General features: G+C 59.0%; 1 protein-coding gene across 6 annotated transcripts in view; it reads left to right on the top strand.

Moving 5' to 3' along the window:
* FRMD5 (FERM domain containing 5) overlaps window positions 1-15678 on the top strand; it is a 115006-nt gene that overhangs the window by 87692 nt on the left and 11636 nt on the right. For all 6 annotated transcript variants that reach the window (XR_012043824.1, XM_072870473.1, XM_072870471.1 and 3 more), the window contains exons 3-8: window positions 1794-1836; window positions 2376-2454; window positions 9153-9250; window positions 11231-11354; window positions 12438-12525; window positions 14996-15084. Coding sequence is in view for 5 of the 6 variants with exons in the window: in XM_072870473.1 (XP_072726574.1) it covers window positions 1794-1836; window positions 2376-2454; window positions 9153-9250; window positions 11231-11354; window positions 12438-12525; window positions 14996-15084 (521 nt within the window). In the remaining variant the exon portion in view is untranslated. The remainder of the gene's footprint in view (window positions 1-1793; window positions 1837-2375; window positions 2455-9152; window positions 9251-11230; window positions 11355-12437; window positions 12526-14995; window positions 15085-15678) is intronic.

Here is a 15678-nt window from a genome sequence, read left to right as displayed (position 1 = left end):
AGCGGGTCCGGGCGCAGGGTGGCACAGCCTCTCCTGGGGCAGAGCCCCACGGGTGGGTCCCGTGTGCCGTGGTCCCGGCGAGCCAGATTTCCACGCAGTAGTTGTGTGAGTGAGTCCTGCCATTTCTTCAGGGTTAACTGTCCACACTTCTTTTAAAACGCGTGCGGAACGCAAGCTCTGCACAATCGTGTGTTAAATTGCTGCTTGCCGTTAGAGCACTTGAGGTTTGTGAATGAGACGCGCTGCGAACACGCTTGCAGGCGTAGCTATTAACAACAATCCCGTCTTGCGCTTCCTGCTGATCAACGCAAGCCACCGTAACAAACAGTTTCTGCTCCCCAAGGCACCTTCTGTGGGGTCTGTTACAGGGAGCAGCCGCTGCCGAGCAAGGAGCTGGGCCCGCGACGCTGCCGGCAGCCGGGGAGCTGCTCCCTCGCTGCTGCCTGCAGTGGGACAGGGCCGGTCGGAGCCCCTCGCCCACCCTTCGCCCTTCTAGGGGCACCCACCGACACTCACGTGGCTTATCTCGCCCGGAGCAGAAGCCTCCTCTTCCTCATCCTTCCCACCTTGCTAAGCTGGAGCCATCAGGGCGCGTGAGATGCTGCTGCCTCTCGCAGGGTCTCTGGGCCATCACCCCCCCATGTCCCCTGTGCCCCCCGACTTGTGTTTTCTGGGCTCTCTTCCCTCCCGACTCCTCCAGCCTTCTCCCAGATCTGCCTCCTGGCCGTCGACGTCACACTGGCCCACGACCCGCTGGCTGGATTTGCAGTGCCTGCGGAGTGGTGGCTCCTCAGCGCTGGAGAGCGGCGTTTTTCGTGCGTGATGCTGGCAGATCGTTAGCTGCCGCTCCACTTTGGTCAGCTTTTTGTTTCCCTGCTTTTTGGTGAATCCCCTCTAATCGCCCTGTGCATAAGGCATTATTATGCATCGTTTCTGTCGGCACGGTTGGCGGAGAGCGCAGCTGAAATCTGCGCTCCCTCCGCACAGCGCTCTGGAAAACCCCTCGGCACAGTCGCTGCGTGGAGGCGGATTGGGGTTTTTTCTTGGAGCATCTTCTCTTGCAGCAAACGAGTGGGCAGATGGAGAACGCAGGGCCCGTATCGTGCCCGAGCTGGTGCAAGGAGAGGACGTTTCTCTGCTGTCACATGTGGTGGTGTCGGTGTCCGGGGCCAGATCCTGCCCGCTGCTTCTCCCGTGCTCTGGATGCAAAGTCCAAAGCCAGCGGGTCGCGGCTGCCGGCAGCAGCGAGGGAACCCCCCTGGGAGAGGGGCGCCGAGGAGTGTAACTTGGCCATGTTGTTGTCGCTGATAGAAAGCTGCACTTGACCTTGGGGACAGCGTGCCTTGTTGAGCAAGGGAAGGTGCCTGCTGGCAAGCCCCTGCTCTGCACGGCACCTCTCCTGGGGCCAGCACAGGGTCCCCGCTGGGCGCTGAGCAAGCACAGCCGCTCACCCCGGCGTCAGCGGAGCCCGGCTGTGCCACTGCGTCGGCCCCATGGGGCTGCCGAGAGGGGACCCGGAGGACCCGGCTTTCCCTGGGGCCGTGCAGGGAAAGCGACGTCGGATGGGGGACGCTGGGGCTGGGGTCCTGCTCAGGCCCTCCCTCGCTGCCGGGCGGGCAGGGGCTGCACCCCCTCCCACCTCTGCCGTGCAGCTCACGGACTCTGCCACAGCATAGGCTTTTACTTCAAGCAGAGGGGGTTTTTTGTTTCTTTAATTTTGCCCGGAAGAGTCGATGTTATTAACTGAAAGTATTTGTTACCGAGTTGCTTTAATTACCTTCTTTTCCTTTCAGCATTGGCTGGAGTTTACCAAGTCGGTTGTGAAGCAGATGAGGGGTGAGTATCGCTGCGAGCAGCTGTCCCGGACAGGCGGTGCATGCTCCCTTCATTTCAGATGTATTTCCATCTGCCCCAGTCCTTCCCCTCTGGGGCTGATTCCCAGCACATCTCCCAGAAAAAGCGCCTTTTTGATTATCCACAAAGCTGTTCTGCTGGGTCAAAAGTGGGATCATTCTCCAGCGGTCCCACTGCAGTCGCAGCCGGCCATGCCCCCCGGCACGGGGCACCGGAGACCAGGAGAGAAATGACGGGGATGAGCAAAGTGAGACTGGCCAGCGCCAGGGTTCGCCTGGCAAGCGGGGCGTGTGGCGAGCAGATGGTGCCGCGGGCTCTCCCCATGGCCACCGCAGTGGGGAACAGCCCCGTGCCCATCTCCTCCTCCTTGCCGAGGGCAGCTGGGTGTGTTTGGGGGTAACGGGGAGGGCAGGTGAGACCCCCAGCGATATCTGACCGTCTCCTCGAGCGGGGTTATTCGAGAGGTCCAAGGGGACAAACCCTGTCACTTGGTGACCACGGTATCGCTGTTCTCCCTGCAGCCCAGCCTCCCTTCACCATGTGCTTCCGCGTGAAGTTTTATCCCACGGACCCTGCTGCTCTGAAGGAGGAGATCACCAGGTAAGACCCCGGCACACAGGGACCGGCCAGCCCCGCACCGGCCGGCACCGGGCAGCGAGGGCTTGGCCAAGGCAGGAACACACCCTGCCGAGCTTCGTTTTGTAGTCAAGGGAGAGCAACAGCCTTTTACATTTCCAAACGAACCAGAACATTTCTGGGTTGTCACAGCTGTGGGGAAACTGTGGGAGCCCCCGCCTGTGCTTTGTTAGCGTGTGGAGCTGCCACGCCGGCGGGGAGCACGAGCCGTGGGTTTGAACCCGCCGACTCGGTCTTTGGTTGCGGTCGGTTGCAAAAACCCCGTTCCCAGGGCAAAGTGCTCCGAGTGCAGCGCTGCTCACCATAACGTCCGTCGCAGCTTCGGTACCATCCTGCCAATGCAGAACGGTTCCTGGGCTGCACCAGCCGCGTGCCCGTCCCTGCAGCTCTCCAAAATCTCTCCTTCCAGCTGGAACCCCGCGGTCCCGGTCAGCGCAGGGAGGTGGGTTCAAGCAGGAGCAGCAGTTCACCTCTGAGAGTCTGATTTCTGCTTCTGCTAATACTCTTGCCACTTCTGAATTAGCTGTTAGTGCCGCTGCCTGAGCGCGTCCTTAGCTCAGGGTGTCCTTACGTGTGCTTGGTCTGTCAGGAAGGGTTTGAGTGTCTCCAGTTCCCTTGACGTCCCCTGGAAGTAATTAGCCACATCCCTTTTACGTAAGGGGCATGAATGCTCTGGGAGAAATGGGTGATAAACTGCGATGCAGAAACTTGACAGTGCTGCTCTCGAGTTTCTATCTTTAGGGGCTCTTCATGCCGCTCTTCCTGCCAGAAGGAAGGACGTGAAGAGCACTCATGGAGAAATCGCAGCAATTTTGGAAAACAAGCCGTGACTGTGGATCTCTGGGGCACGACAGCCCAGGCTCCCTCCGCCTGCCGTGGCGTGGAGGGTCGGGTCTGTGCCTGAGGCAGCTGGGCTAGCACCTTTGCTAAAGGTTTCTGCATTTTTCCCCTGGAAAAATTTGCTATTTTTGCCATTATTGCTGCAAATAATTCTTAGTTGTCTTTACAAGCCTGGGGTTTGTTAGGGAGAAGTTAGTAAAAATGGCGTGGACCGGGTGCGGGCATGCTGGAGGGAGCGTGCCAAGGGCACAGAGCACTGCCATGGCAGGGACAGCCCACCGGCCCCCACCGGCCCGGGACCAGCGGTCACCTACCCCCAGGGCAGGACCTCTTGCTCCGCCGGCAGCTCGCCGCTGCGGTGCCTCCGCTGCTGCTACGCCCGGCACGGGGTGCAGGCTGCATCATTGCCCGCTGTGCGGTGGTGCAGGGGAGGAAGAAGCTCTTCAGCCTCACCCGAGGGCTGGGTGGGCGACGCCAGCCTTGCTTTTGAGTTCCCAAACACAGCCGGTCTTGGGTACGCAGGCTTCATTAAATTCTGAATAAAATTTGCTAGGGATATTTAAAGGTGCTGCGGGGAATTTTGCATTGTAAGACAAGGCGAGAGTGTGAAAGGCAGCGTGTCAGCGTGCCGCGGGACCGGGAGCGGACCTGGCCAGGGTTCGGCACAGGGGTGGCAGAGCGGGGAGAGCCCGGAGGGCTGACGGGGCGTCAGGCGCAGCAAGTGCCTTGTCCCCCGATTCTGCTAGAGAAGGAAAAGGGGGACCTGCCTTTAATCACCCTGCTGATGTCTCAGGCACCACGACGTGCTTTCACCTCGGTGCGCTGTCCCCTGGGACGTTAGGGACGAGGGCTGAGCCTGGCCCCTCTGTGTGCCCGTGGCAGCGAGACCCCAGACCCGGGGGGGGTCTCTGCGAGGGGCTGTGGCAGCAGGGACCACCCTTGGGGCAGTGGTGGCACGCACCCTGCCCCTGCCCGGGTCTGTTGCGGCTCCCTGCGGGGCGGCCGTCACCTTTTAAAGCAAAGCTGGAAGTGAGTTTCTCAGCCGTGCTTAGATGTTTTCCAGATTTTCCTCAAAGCAGGGGTGAAGGGTCCCTGCTCCCCTCCCAGGTGCTGGGAGCATCCGGGCCCCTCTGCTCTCCGCCGGATTCTCACCCAGGTCGAGAAGCTTTAAATGAACCTATAAAGCAGAGGGTGGAGAGGAGCAGATGGGTCAGCCCCGGGCTCACCGAGACTCCCATCGTGTCCCTGGCAGGGGCCGTTCGCCAGGGATGTAATTAGAGGAGACGTGGCACGGATGAACCTCTGTAACTCGGTGTCCCCTGGGGTCTGTCCTGCACTTGTCCCCAGGAGACGTCGGTGGTGTTACCGTGGGGGCTGCGAGGTGCCAGCCCTGCACCCAGGAGAGGGCTTGGCATTTGCCATCGGGGTGTTTGGGCTGATCAGGGGACTGTCACCTTTCGTGTAGCAGCTTCTGCTCGCCAGCCATCCTCCTCCAATGTCACGCGGAGACAAGGGACGGCTCATGCAGGGACCTCTTCTCTCCTCTCCTCGAGCTCCAGAGACGGAGGTGGATGTTGATCTCGTGCAGCGCCAGGTCTGTGTCTGCCCCCAAACGGCTTCAGTTCCCCTTTATTCTCTGCTGTATTGTGGGGAAAAGTTGCTTCTTCTTAAGTGCATCCAAGAACTTACAGTAAAAACCAGAGAGAAATAAATGATGAATAAGGGGCTGGCAACCTTCCTGCGACGCTAAAAGGTCCCGGCCCAGCTCCCGCCGGCTGAAGGCGGCAGGTTTTGGTGTGGAGCGCTCGGCTGCACCGCAGACCTCTCACTGTCTCGGACTGCTGCCACCAAAAGCTCCGGAGCGTCCGACACGTCGGTACGGTGGCTGGCGGCCGCTCTGGCACGGCACAGCGGCTGCCCGGGGAGGGACCAGGAGCGGGAGGGCAGAGGGGGCCCTGGCCGGGCGCTGGGACGGCGTCGGCAGCGTCTGCTGCTCCCTTCTGCCGGGCTGCGCTTTGCCATCCTCATTTTCAGACTATTTGGCTGGTTTTCCCTGGCTTCAAAGCTTGTTTGTACCTTAGAAAGTCGGTCGGCTCGCTCCTGGCGCGTGGGCATCTGCAGACCGCTAAGAAAAGCATCGAATCGATTCAAAGGATCCAAAAGCGTTTTGGGGCTAAAAAGTGCTGGCTGCTGAGCCCCTGGAGCTGGGCCACTGCGAGGGGAGCCGGCTGATTCTCACAACAAGGTCTAGGAGGGAAACGCTTCACTTCCCTTCTGCTTTTAGTCGTTTGCACGTGTCCTTATGTAAAGTCCAGGCCAGGGAGATGATCAGAAGAAGCAACATGTGAAGAAATGACTGCAGAAATGCTTTTTCTGACTATGCCCTCGATCTAGGTTTGAGGTGTGCAAGGGTGCAAAACTTGTAGGGGGCCATCTCCCAAAATGCAGGTAAGGGCTCCAGGCTAAGCCAGTGAGCTGCGTCCGTGCACAAAGGCTCTGGGCGTGGGGAGAAGCCGTTGTTTGTGTGGGGGGCTGCAGCGCTCCCCTCGTCCTACCTCGGCTTTTACCTGCGAGGTACCTTAGTCCGAGGCAGGAGATCGTCAGTCCTGGAGAAGGAAGCCCCCTGCTTACTTGTAAGAACCAGGGAGAAAAGTAGCACAAACTCCTCTTGATATCTTCAGAGCAGGCTGTAAGCGCCGTGCTGCGCTGCGGACAGTCAGCCGCTGCGCCTTGCAGGATCCCCAGCGTCTTGGCCCCAGATGCCCTCAAACGGTGCAAGCGTCCCTCGTCACGCACGCAGCGGCTCAGTCGCAGCAGCCTGAAGCCACGCGGCCCCGACTCCGTCTGCGCGGCCGGGCCCCGCGCTGGGCTGCCGTCTCTCCGTCTGCCTGGGGGACGATGCTCTGCTGCCATTAAATATTCCCCGTGAATAGCTGGGGTCCGTGCTAAGCGCGTCGAGAATTAAGTAGGCTTACTGATAGAGCTAAATATATTCCAGGATTTAATTCTTGGGATTTTCAGTCTATTTCTGCAGGCAGCAAATGAGAGAGGGTGTCGGGGCTTTTGCAGCCTGTTATGCAGCGTGTTTGGAATATGCCTGGGCTCGGCTTTTTACTTCGATTTTGCATTAATAAACTCTCTGTATTTTTGTTGGGCAGATCAGTTTGAAGTAGAGGATGGTGAGGTGTTCCAGAAACTCTTCTGGAGTTTGGTTTCCCCATGATAACGGACAAAACTAATGAAAGCTTTGCTTGTCTTTCACAGAAGGACCCAAAAACCAGAACTAAAAACCCCCTTAAGGTGTTGTTTGGAAGCCTGAGAAAGTTTCTGTGCTTCGGGTCTGACCGTAGAGGGGAGATATGGATTAGGATGAAAGGGATGTCGAGAGCCCTGCGCGCCCTTGCTGGCCCTGTTTAAAAGCGTCTTCATGTCCAGAACGCCCGTCTGTCTGCTGCTGCTGTACGTGCGCTGTCGTCAGCTCTCAGGGGGATGAGCGATCTGGTTTTTTGTACAGGCACATTTCAGGGGACCCACAGAAGTGCCCAGGAACAGTTTCACACGGATCCATCTCCTTGTTTTGCTTAAGAGGCATTTATTTAGTTTGCAGATTTTACATTTACTCCCAGTAAGTGCAATGTGTGCAGCCATCAGGCCTTAATTTAAATGTGCAACGGCCAAAGACAGCGTCTCTGAGTAATGACGGCTGTTATGTGGGCATTAAGCTGTGCATACAATATGTTAATTGTATTTCTTTTCTTTAATCAGAGATTAGCAAAGATCTGCAGTTGTCAAGCGCAGTCGGGAGAATTGAAACGCAGGTCACAGATTTACCCTTGCCAAGGGTGGGAGCTGGACCCGAAGGGCATCGGGGATGGAGCCAGCCCGGCAGCTCGCCGGTTCAAGCGCAGAAATATTTCCCACCTTTAAGGTCCTCTTCCAAGGCAGCCTCATCCCACAGCCCAGCGCCGCCCCGGGAAACTCCCCTTTCCAGGGGAGATGTCCGAGGCGTAGGCAAGGCTTTGCAAAACCTGTTTGGTACCTGCTGAATGGTTTTGGTTGTAAAACCAGCTCAGACCTACAGACTTCCCCCGCTTAGAGGGAACAGGGGGGTTCTGTTGGGGGTGCGAGCGGGGCTGGGGGGATCAGCGGGGTTAAACCCATTGGATTACGCTTTTTTGGTGAGGTCGCTGCTAGGTGCTGGGGAAGGGCTGGAGCAGCGAAGGTCTCGTGCTGGGCGAGGGTGCCGGCGGCGCTTGCCAGCCGAGCCTGGGGTCTCCGCGCGGGCTGGCCCACGCGGGCGTGCTCGGGCAGCAGCAGGGTTTGTCACCCTGCGCGCTGGGAGCCCTGGCCGCCGGCTGCTGAGCCTGCCGGTGCTTCCGAGGTGACGGTGGGGACCGGGGGCAGAAGACCGAGTTCTCCGTCCCACGAATGAAGCATTAGCCCGGCTTCAGGACCCCAGCCGCCTCCGGCCCCTTTTGTGCCCTGCAGCTGATGTGAGTGGGGAGCTCTGCAGCCCAGCCAGGCTCAGGCTGGCTGGGGTCCAGGTCTGACGGTCCCCCATGGGTCCCCCGGGTCCCCCGCGCCCCAGGACGAGCCCCCCGAGCGGGTGGGCTGCCCCTGCTTGCCGCCGTTCGAGGTGTGCCTGCAGCTGCAGCCGAAACCTGGACTTAAAACTCACTTTCCCCTGGACCAAGTACACATTAATATCTGGATTTCTCTGTAATATATTTCATCTGTGAAAAGTAGTGGCTTATCTCATCATAAATACGGATTTGGGAAATGAAGCACGCCTGAGATATTGCAGAGTACAAGTCTGATTATTTAAACGCATTTCTGATCGCTCCAATTTCCATTTTGCTCCTTCACTCTGTGACTTATGTTTTACCATCAAAAGGTTTTCCCGGACACATTGCCACATGGCTCAGCCCAGACTGCTACTTAGGTTTAAATTTATTCAAATATGTAATTTTTCGCTGAGTTTATCTTTTCACTGAGGTTTGGTGCGTGGAAATAGAGATGGGCGAGCACAAGAGGTGGCTCGCCCGAGACGATGTAGCGTTGATCATTGGTGAGCACGGGGGAGGGAAGTGGGTGCGTACGCAGAGACCTGGAAGGATGCAGAAAGCTGGGAAAGGAGAAAATCACGTTACGCGGGGGCTGAGCAGCCGGGCAAGGATGCAGGACTGGGAAGCGCAACAGCCGCTGGTGGGCTCGGGACCACGAGACCCCTTCAGAGCGTCGTCCCCGGGGACCTCAGCCCCCAGTGACCTCGTGATGGGCTGGGGAGGTTGCGGTTGCGTTCGGGCACGGCTGCCCAAAACAGGGTGTAACGCTGCGGGGGACTCGGGGGGCTGGCAGGCAGGAGGACCGGCACCTCCTTGTCTGCGAGCTTCCTCCTTGGTGCGTTTTCCCGGTGGGAACGCTCACACAAGTACCTCCGTGCCTGCGGGAGCTCTTTGTCTCTGCCAGCAGCTCTGCCCTGCTGCGAGCGGCCGTGCTGGTGGGGAGCCGGCTGCTGCAGGGCGTTGGTGGAGACCTCCGTCAGCCCTCGAGGCTGGGTGCCAGCCCCGGAGCAGGCACCGTGTCCCTGCGGGCTGGAGCGGGGCTGGGGCGTGTAGATCTGAGCCCCGGCACCGGCCCTGGCCGGGGAACTGCCCGGTGGTTAGCGCTTGTTCATTCCCAGCAAGCATGATGTCTTGTAAATGGGCTGCTCCGAGAGAAGTGTTAGTGCAAGTGTCTCGTGGCAGATATTCCGCATCTAAATTGCCTGTTTAGGTAATTTAAACTTTGCTTAATAAATGGACTCTCTCTTCTGTCCTCAGGTATTTAGTCTTCCTGCAGATCAAAAGGGATCTCTACCATGGCCGTCTCCTCTGCAAGACTTCAGATGCTGCTTTGTTGGCCGCCTATATCCTTCAAGGTAATGCTTTTTGACAAGATAAATTTGCTTTTCCTGCTAAGTACTGGTTACATTATTTCACTTACAACAGATCACTGCACCTAGAATACAGATGTCATCCCGCCGGCGCGGGGCTCGTGCTTCAAGACTGCTTGTGCCGTGCAGTGCTGGGCTAGAGGAGGGTGAGGGTGGAAGCTGGGGTCTCACCCGCAGCAGCAGCACTGCGCTGCCGTCTTCTCCCTGAGCTGTCCCACCTGTATTCGGGGCAGCAACGTCCCCGTGAGCGTCCCCTCGGCTAATCCAGCCCGTGTCTCCTAGCTCAGTGCTTGTCCAGACGCAGAAGCAGCCCTGTGACAAAGCGCTTCTCTTTCCGGGGCTGTGCAGGGCCCGCGGTGCTCTGGCAAGCGCCTGCGGTTTGCAGTTGCAAAGAGGGCTCCAGAGCTCACTGCGGTTTTGCCGATAGCTAGGACGGATGAAGATGGCCTCGGGTAAGCTCCTCGCTTGCCGCTGAGTGCCTCGGCAGAGAAAGTGCCTTTGTCAGCAAGTTGCAGAGGCGCTGGTGGAGTTCGGAGCAGGAGGTGGGAAAACCTCTGAAAAATTCTGCCTGCTCTGCCCTCCTGCCTGTTTTCCTGCCGGCGCGGCTCTGCCCGCTCTTGCCTCCGCTGCCCTGGCACTGCGAGCGCGGGGGTGGCCGGCGTCCGCTCGGTGTGGTGCAACGCCCGCGTGCTCGGCGGGGATCGTCAGGCTCTTTGGAAGAGCCGGGTGGCACTGGCATGGTGGAAAAGCACGTTGGCGTGCCGTTAGCACTGCGATGCCGGGCGTGCGAGCGGGCTTCCCCACCCAAGGGTGCTCGGCTCGGCGCCTTGCCGGGCCCCTCTCTGCAGTGCCCCGGTGCCTGCGGTCACGTCCCCGGGACGAGCTGGGGAGAAGCGCCCCAACAATCAAAAAAGACAAATTCCAGCTCCGAAGCATTTTTGAGTTATTTTGCAGTGCCAGTGTGTTTCCCCCCTTTTAGTGTTTTAAGCAGGAAAAATAAAAATTAATGTAACGTCTCCATTTCGCTTAGGACCCGAGGCTGGAGGGAATTAAATCAGAGCAAGGTCCTTTCATTCCCGGTGGCAGGAGGCTGCCGGATTACTGTAAATCCCAGCAGGAGACACCAGCCGCAGAGCCGTGCTACAGGGAAATGCCAGCGGCGATCGCTGCCGGCTCCCACAGGGAGAGGGAGCGGAGCTGCGTCAGCCCGCACCGAGGGGAGAGCAGGGCTGAGCTCAGAAATTGGGTTGTCTCGGGCGTTTCTGTACCCTGGTCTCAGTGCTCGGGGTCGGGGCCGCTGGGATTGTCTTGAGGACAGACCTCCTGTCGCCGCGCTTGCAGCTTGCCCGGGCTTGCAGCAGGGTTTGCAGGTGGGGGTGAATCCCATCGCAGGCAGCCCCCCGCCCCGCTGCAGGGCAGTGCCGCTGGGTCAACCTCTGCCCGACAGCACTTCCCCGGGTAGGCAAAGAGGTGAAGGAGCTTTTCTCAATGTCACTGTACAGATTTCCAACTAATTATATTTTTTTGAGGTGCAGTGGCATCCACCGGGTGAGCAGAATTCGCTCGCTGCTTTGTTCCCAGCTGGGATTGGGGTGGGGGCCGGGGGTGCCCCCAGGGTGCTCGGGGCCGACCCCTCCGGAGCTGCCACCGTGCAGACCCAGCACGGCTCCCGGGCGGTACTTGGCAAAAAATTAATAAATTTGGGACATTGCGGAATTAATAAATTTGGGACAGTGGCCATCTGCTGCCAGGTGATTCCCAAGCAAATGGTGACATTAATTGGACACAGTTAATGCCTTACAAACGATCCCTCCCGACGGGAAGCACGGCCAGGTCAGAGCGGCATTCCCGGGATGCTCGGAGACCCGACCCTGCACCCGGTCGCTGCCGGCTCCGCTGCCGAGATGGGTGCTGCCGGGACGGGGATGCACTCTGCTGTTCCTGACCGGTTCTGTCTGCCGCCAGCCGAGATCGGGGACTACGACCCGGGGAAGCACCCGGAAGGCTACAGCTCCAAGTTCCAGTTCTTCCCCAAACACTCAGAGAAGCTGGAGAGGAAAATTGCGGAGATCCACAAGTCGGAGCTGAGGTACGGCTGGGCGGCTCTGCTGAGCGGGAGCATCGGCCGCCGTCGGGATTACTGGTGCTCGGCCGATTTTTATCCCTGTTTGGGATTTTCGGTGGTGCCGTGGGATGAGCGCTCACTGCTCGTCTGTCAGCTCCAGCTGAGAGCCAGCGGTGCTCTTGGCAGCGTTGGTAACAGCAAAAACGCAGAGCAGAGCAGGCTTTAGGAAAGCGGGTTGTTCGGTGGCGTAGAGGCATCGCAACTGATCACCCTGCGAGGGGAGCTGCCGCGTCCCACCAAACCTCTGCTCGCTGAAAGGAGAACGTCATCCAGCGGCCAAGGACAAACCACAGAAAGCGCAGACAAAAAAATACGCCAGCGTATTTTTACGTGTAAAATACACCTTTTTACGTATAAATACGCCTGGTGCAAACTCAGCCCCAATCCCTCCTGCCGCAGGGAGGGCCGAGGGGTTTCTCCTGCTCCTGGCTGGTGGCTCAGCTGGCATAAGCTGGGGGGTCCCTGGCCTCGCCCGGCAGCATGGGGACGGTGACCAGCCTCCCCATAGATCCCCTCCTGCCTTCGCCCTGCTCCGGGGACACGAGGTGTGAGACCGTCAGCAAAGCCCCGTCCTCCCACGGCGCTGGCGGTGCCTCCGGGGCCAGGTCCCGGCCGGACCGCCGTGCGCCAGTCCTGGGGAGGACGGTGTGGCTTTAACCTCCCAGAAGGCCGGCAGAGCCGTGCCCTTACCTTATGTGGGCTGCCGCCCTCTGCCCAGCAAAACCCCCTTTCCTCCCCCTGCCCCGAAGAAATGCCTGCGTTGCGTATAGGAAATTCAGCCCTAAATTTTGCAGATGCTCCTTAATTTTGGTCCTTTCTGGTGCTGCTGGTCCGGCGTATCTCCTGCTAGATCAAGCTGGCGGGAGGGGAAAGGCTGGGTTTCGGTGCTGGTCTCCTGCTGCAGAGTGACTGTGCTGACGAATGTAACGGGAATATGCCGTGGCTGATGCCTCTTGTCGTTAATGCAAACCCTGGAACCGAGGGCTGACTTTCGTGTTCGTGTCTTACATGGAATGTTCTTCTTCTCCTGTTTTTTCCCTCCCGTAGCGGGCAGACACCGGCTACTTCAGAGCTGAATTTTCTCAGGAAAGCCCAGACTCTGGAGACCTACGGGGTTGACCCACACCCTTGCAAGGTAAAACAGTTTTCTGAACGCTACTCCTTGCGCTGGATTTCTCGCTCCGGCTGCTAACAAGCTGCAGAGGGACCGCTGACAGGTCCCAAGTGCAGCCGTTTGTCACCTGCAAGCCAGCTTTGGCGCCGGCAGAGCCGCGGTACGAGGGGTGTGCTGGAGCCGGCAGCCGTCTCCAGCCTTAAAAACCAGCCCCAAGCGGGCACATGTGCGCAGAGGGGAGCGGGGAGGGCGAGTGCTCCGAAATCCTTCCAGAGGGTATTTAGGGAAGCCATAAGAAAGCGCTTTTCACATGCAGACAGCTATAACAGACAGTGGCCGATCGTCTTCTGCTGAAGCATGTAATTTGGAGGCAGTAACAAGGTCAGTAATGTGTCTGAGAAACCAACAGGCATTAATCTGCCAGGGAAGACAGTCCATCGCTCTGCTCTTCCCTGGCCAGTAATCCAGTTTTCTGTTTGAAATGCTTTTTATTGACTGTAGATGTCATTGCATTTGGCTCTCTCTGGTCCCTTCTAATCCCATCGCATGCAGATGGATGCGGGATGCAAAGCAGATGGAGAATTTTACTCGAAGGGCAGCGCCTGCTCTGTGGTCCCCGGGGCTTTTAACTGAATTATGCCACAGAAATAGACAATGGCAGTGAATATACCTGCCCTGGGTGGGGGTGTCCCGTTACTGGCAGTCTGTGATTGCCGAAGAGGTTGCCAGGCTGGGGGAGCTGAGTCACCACGCCGGGTCAGCTCTCCTGCGTTGCCGGCTGGATTGGGCCGTGCTGCCCTGGCAGCGATGCTCGGCTCGTCCGGCTCAGCACCGGTGCGGGGGGGTCTGTGCTTTGCTCTTGTTCCCCTGTAGGGTGCTGTGCCCCTTTAAGCATCCCCAGCCCCTAGTGAGCCTCTGCACCCCCAGCTCCCCACCCTCACCCCCAGCATCCCCCACCTTTCCCGGGACACCCAGCTCCCCCCTCCGCCCCGACCGGGGGGAGCTCGGCCCCGCTCCTCCCATCGCAAAGCAGCAACTCTCAAACCATGCAGCTTCCGGCCCGACACCCCCTTAATCTCCGACCTGCCCCGCTCGCTGCCCGCGGCTGCAGCATCAGCCATAGCCAGGACTGAGCGGGTTGGTGCGTCAGCCGTGTGCAGGGGCGAGCAGGGTCCGCACCCACCAGGAGGGTACGTCCCTCTGCCAAGACGCTGCTTCTCCCTTTCCCAAAAGTTTTCCCGGATTCGGGAAAGAGCCAAAGCGCTTTGGGCAGCCCAGGGCCTGAGCTGCAGGAGCTGCTGCCAGGCTGGTGCGTAACCCACGGGCTGGTTTCTGCAAAGATGCACAGAAATCTTCCTTCTTCTGCAAGACAGGGCTGCTGCATCTCGGAGACGACGAGTTTGGGGATTTACATCTTGCCTTGTGCAGGGCGTTGGGTTGAGGTTCAGGGCTCCCTGCTTTTGGCCATTCACCCTTGACAGATTAAGACGGATTTTGATCGAATCTGGGTTTAAAACCAATTTGTTCTCCGCTCAAATTCGGAAGGTCTCATCACAACGCTGTCTCCTTGCCGCCCCTGCGCCGTGCCAGCTGAGTAACCGAGATCCAGCGTCCCGGGGTGGAAAGCAAACAGCAGAGATGTCTCAGCTCTTGATTAAGCCGGGGAAGGGCACAACTGGGAGCAGAGGGGGAGAGCTGGGCTGGGGACATCCTGGGCACGGGGCGTCCCACGCTTTCCCCTGAGCAAACATCGCAGACACTGAATATAAACCGCTCTGCTGTAACCACCCCGTGAAATTCCTTTCCTGCCCAGTGCACCAGCAATCCCAAGCCTGGCATGCACCTTCCCTTCGCCTCAGCATCCTTCGAAAGCCATCCGAACGGCTGCCGGCCAAATAAAAGTCAGGGCGAATCTAACAACCACTGAGTGGCCACAACTGTTTTGTAATATTTTTAAAATTCAGTGTATCTCTTTTTTTTTTTTCCCCCCGTGCGCACCAGTGCGGTTAATGATCGCTTCGCTGGTGTCTAGACGTTATGATGAAGTTAAACTGCCGCCTTGCTCTGTACATGACACTAATTGTTGGTTTTAAGCTGTCTCGATGCCGCCCAGCTGTACTGGCTGTGCAGGGCTCTGAGGGAGTCAAGCGTAACAGGTTTTTACCATTTTCTGGTTTAATTACTAGAGAAAGAGTTGGTGGGGCACTGCCTTGGCTGTTTATTCCTCACTAGTAAGCGGATGGGACCGCCGGGGCTGGGAGCTGTGTTGCGGTTTCTCCTCATTAGTGCCGCTGGACCCGCTGCCCCATTATTCGGCTGTGGGTTCTGCCGGGTGCCATGGTCCGGGTGACCCTGCCGGGAGCATCCCGCTGGCGGAGTCGGCGTGGAGGATTCTGCATCGCCGCCGCCTTTAGGGCTGAGGGTGGCCGGTGGCGTGTCAGCTTTGCCGGCTCCGCAACATTTTGCTGAGAAACCGCTATTTTCTTCCTAGGATGTGTCGGGGAACGCAGCGTTTTTGGCCTTCACTCCCTTCGGTTTTGTTGTTCTGCAGGGAAACAAGAGAGTTCACTTCATCAAGTGGTGAGTTCCCACCCTGGCATCGCCCATGGTGCCCTGCTCGCTTGGAGCCGCACCAGCTGGCTCGCTTCTGCTCGCTCGGTCGCAAGACGCGCACGGTGCTGCGGCGGGGCAGGGGCCGTGAGTGCCCCGCATCACCCCGGGGAGTTCGAGGGACGCTTGGGTGAGCTCCCGCGGACGGGGCGCGTGGGCTATCCCAGCGCCGGGTGCCTTCCCCGGGCAGTCACACCGCACCGGGGTAGGACAGCGTGCCTGTAGGGGATGGTGGTAAGCGCACCCCGTGCCCACGTCTGAGCTGGGCCGCGGTTCCAGCAGAGGACACGGAGGGGAGCGATGCTGTGGCAGATGGAAAACCCGTCCCGTGCCCTGCACGTGCTTGCACCAGCGCACCCGTGAGCGTGCACGCTCGCGTCTCAGAAGCAGGGGAGGAAGCAGGTCCTCTTCACGGCGCTGTGGGACCCTCCCGAGGCAGGGACGGAGCGGAGCCTGCGATGTGCACTAGGGTGTCACCTCTCGCTCCGTCCCGCCCTTGGAGGAGCCCGGGAGCCTGCTGCCTCCCTTGCTGCAGCCGTACGCTGGGCTGCTGGCCCTAAGGAC

Source organism: Ciconia boyciana, chromosome 8 (genome assembly GCF_034638445.1).
Source record: "Ciconia boyciana chromosome 8, ASM3463844v1, whole genome shotgun sequence".
NCBI classification, from domain to species: Eukaryota; Metazoa; Chordata; class Aves; order Ciconiiformes; family Ciconiidae; genus Ciconia; species Ciconia boyciana.
This window is presented reverse-complemented; position numbering and strand designations above follow the sequence as displayed.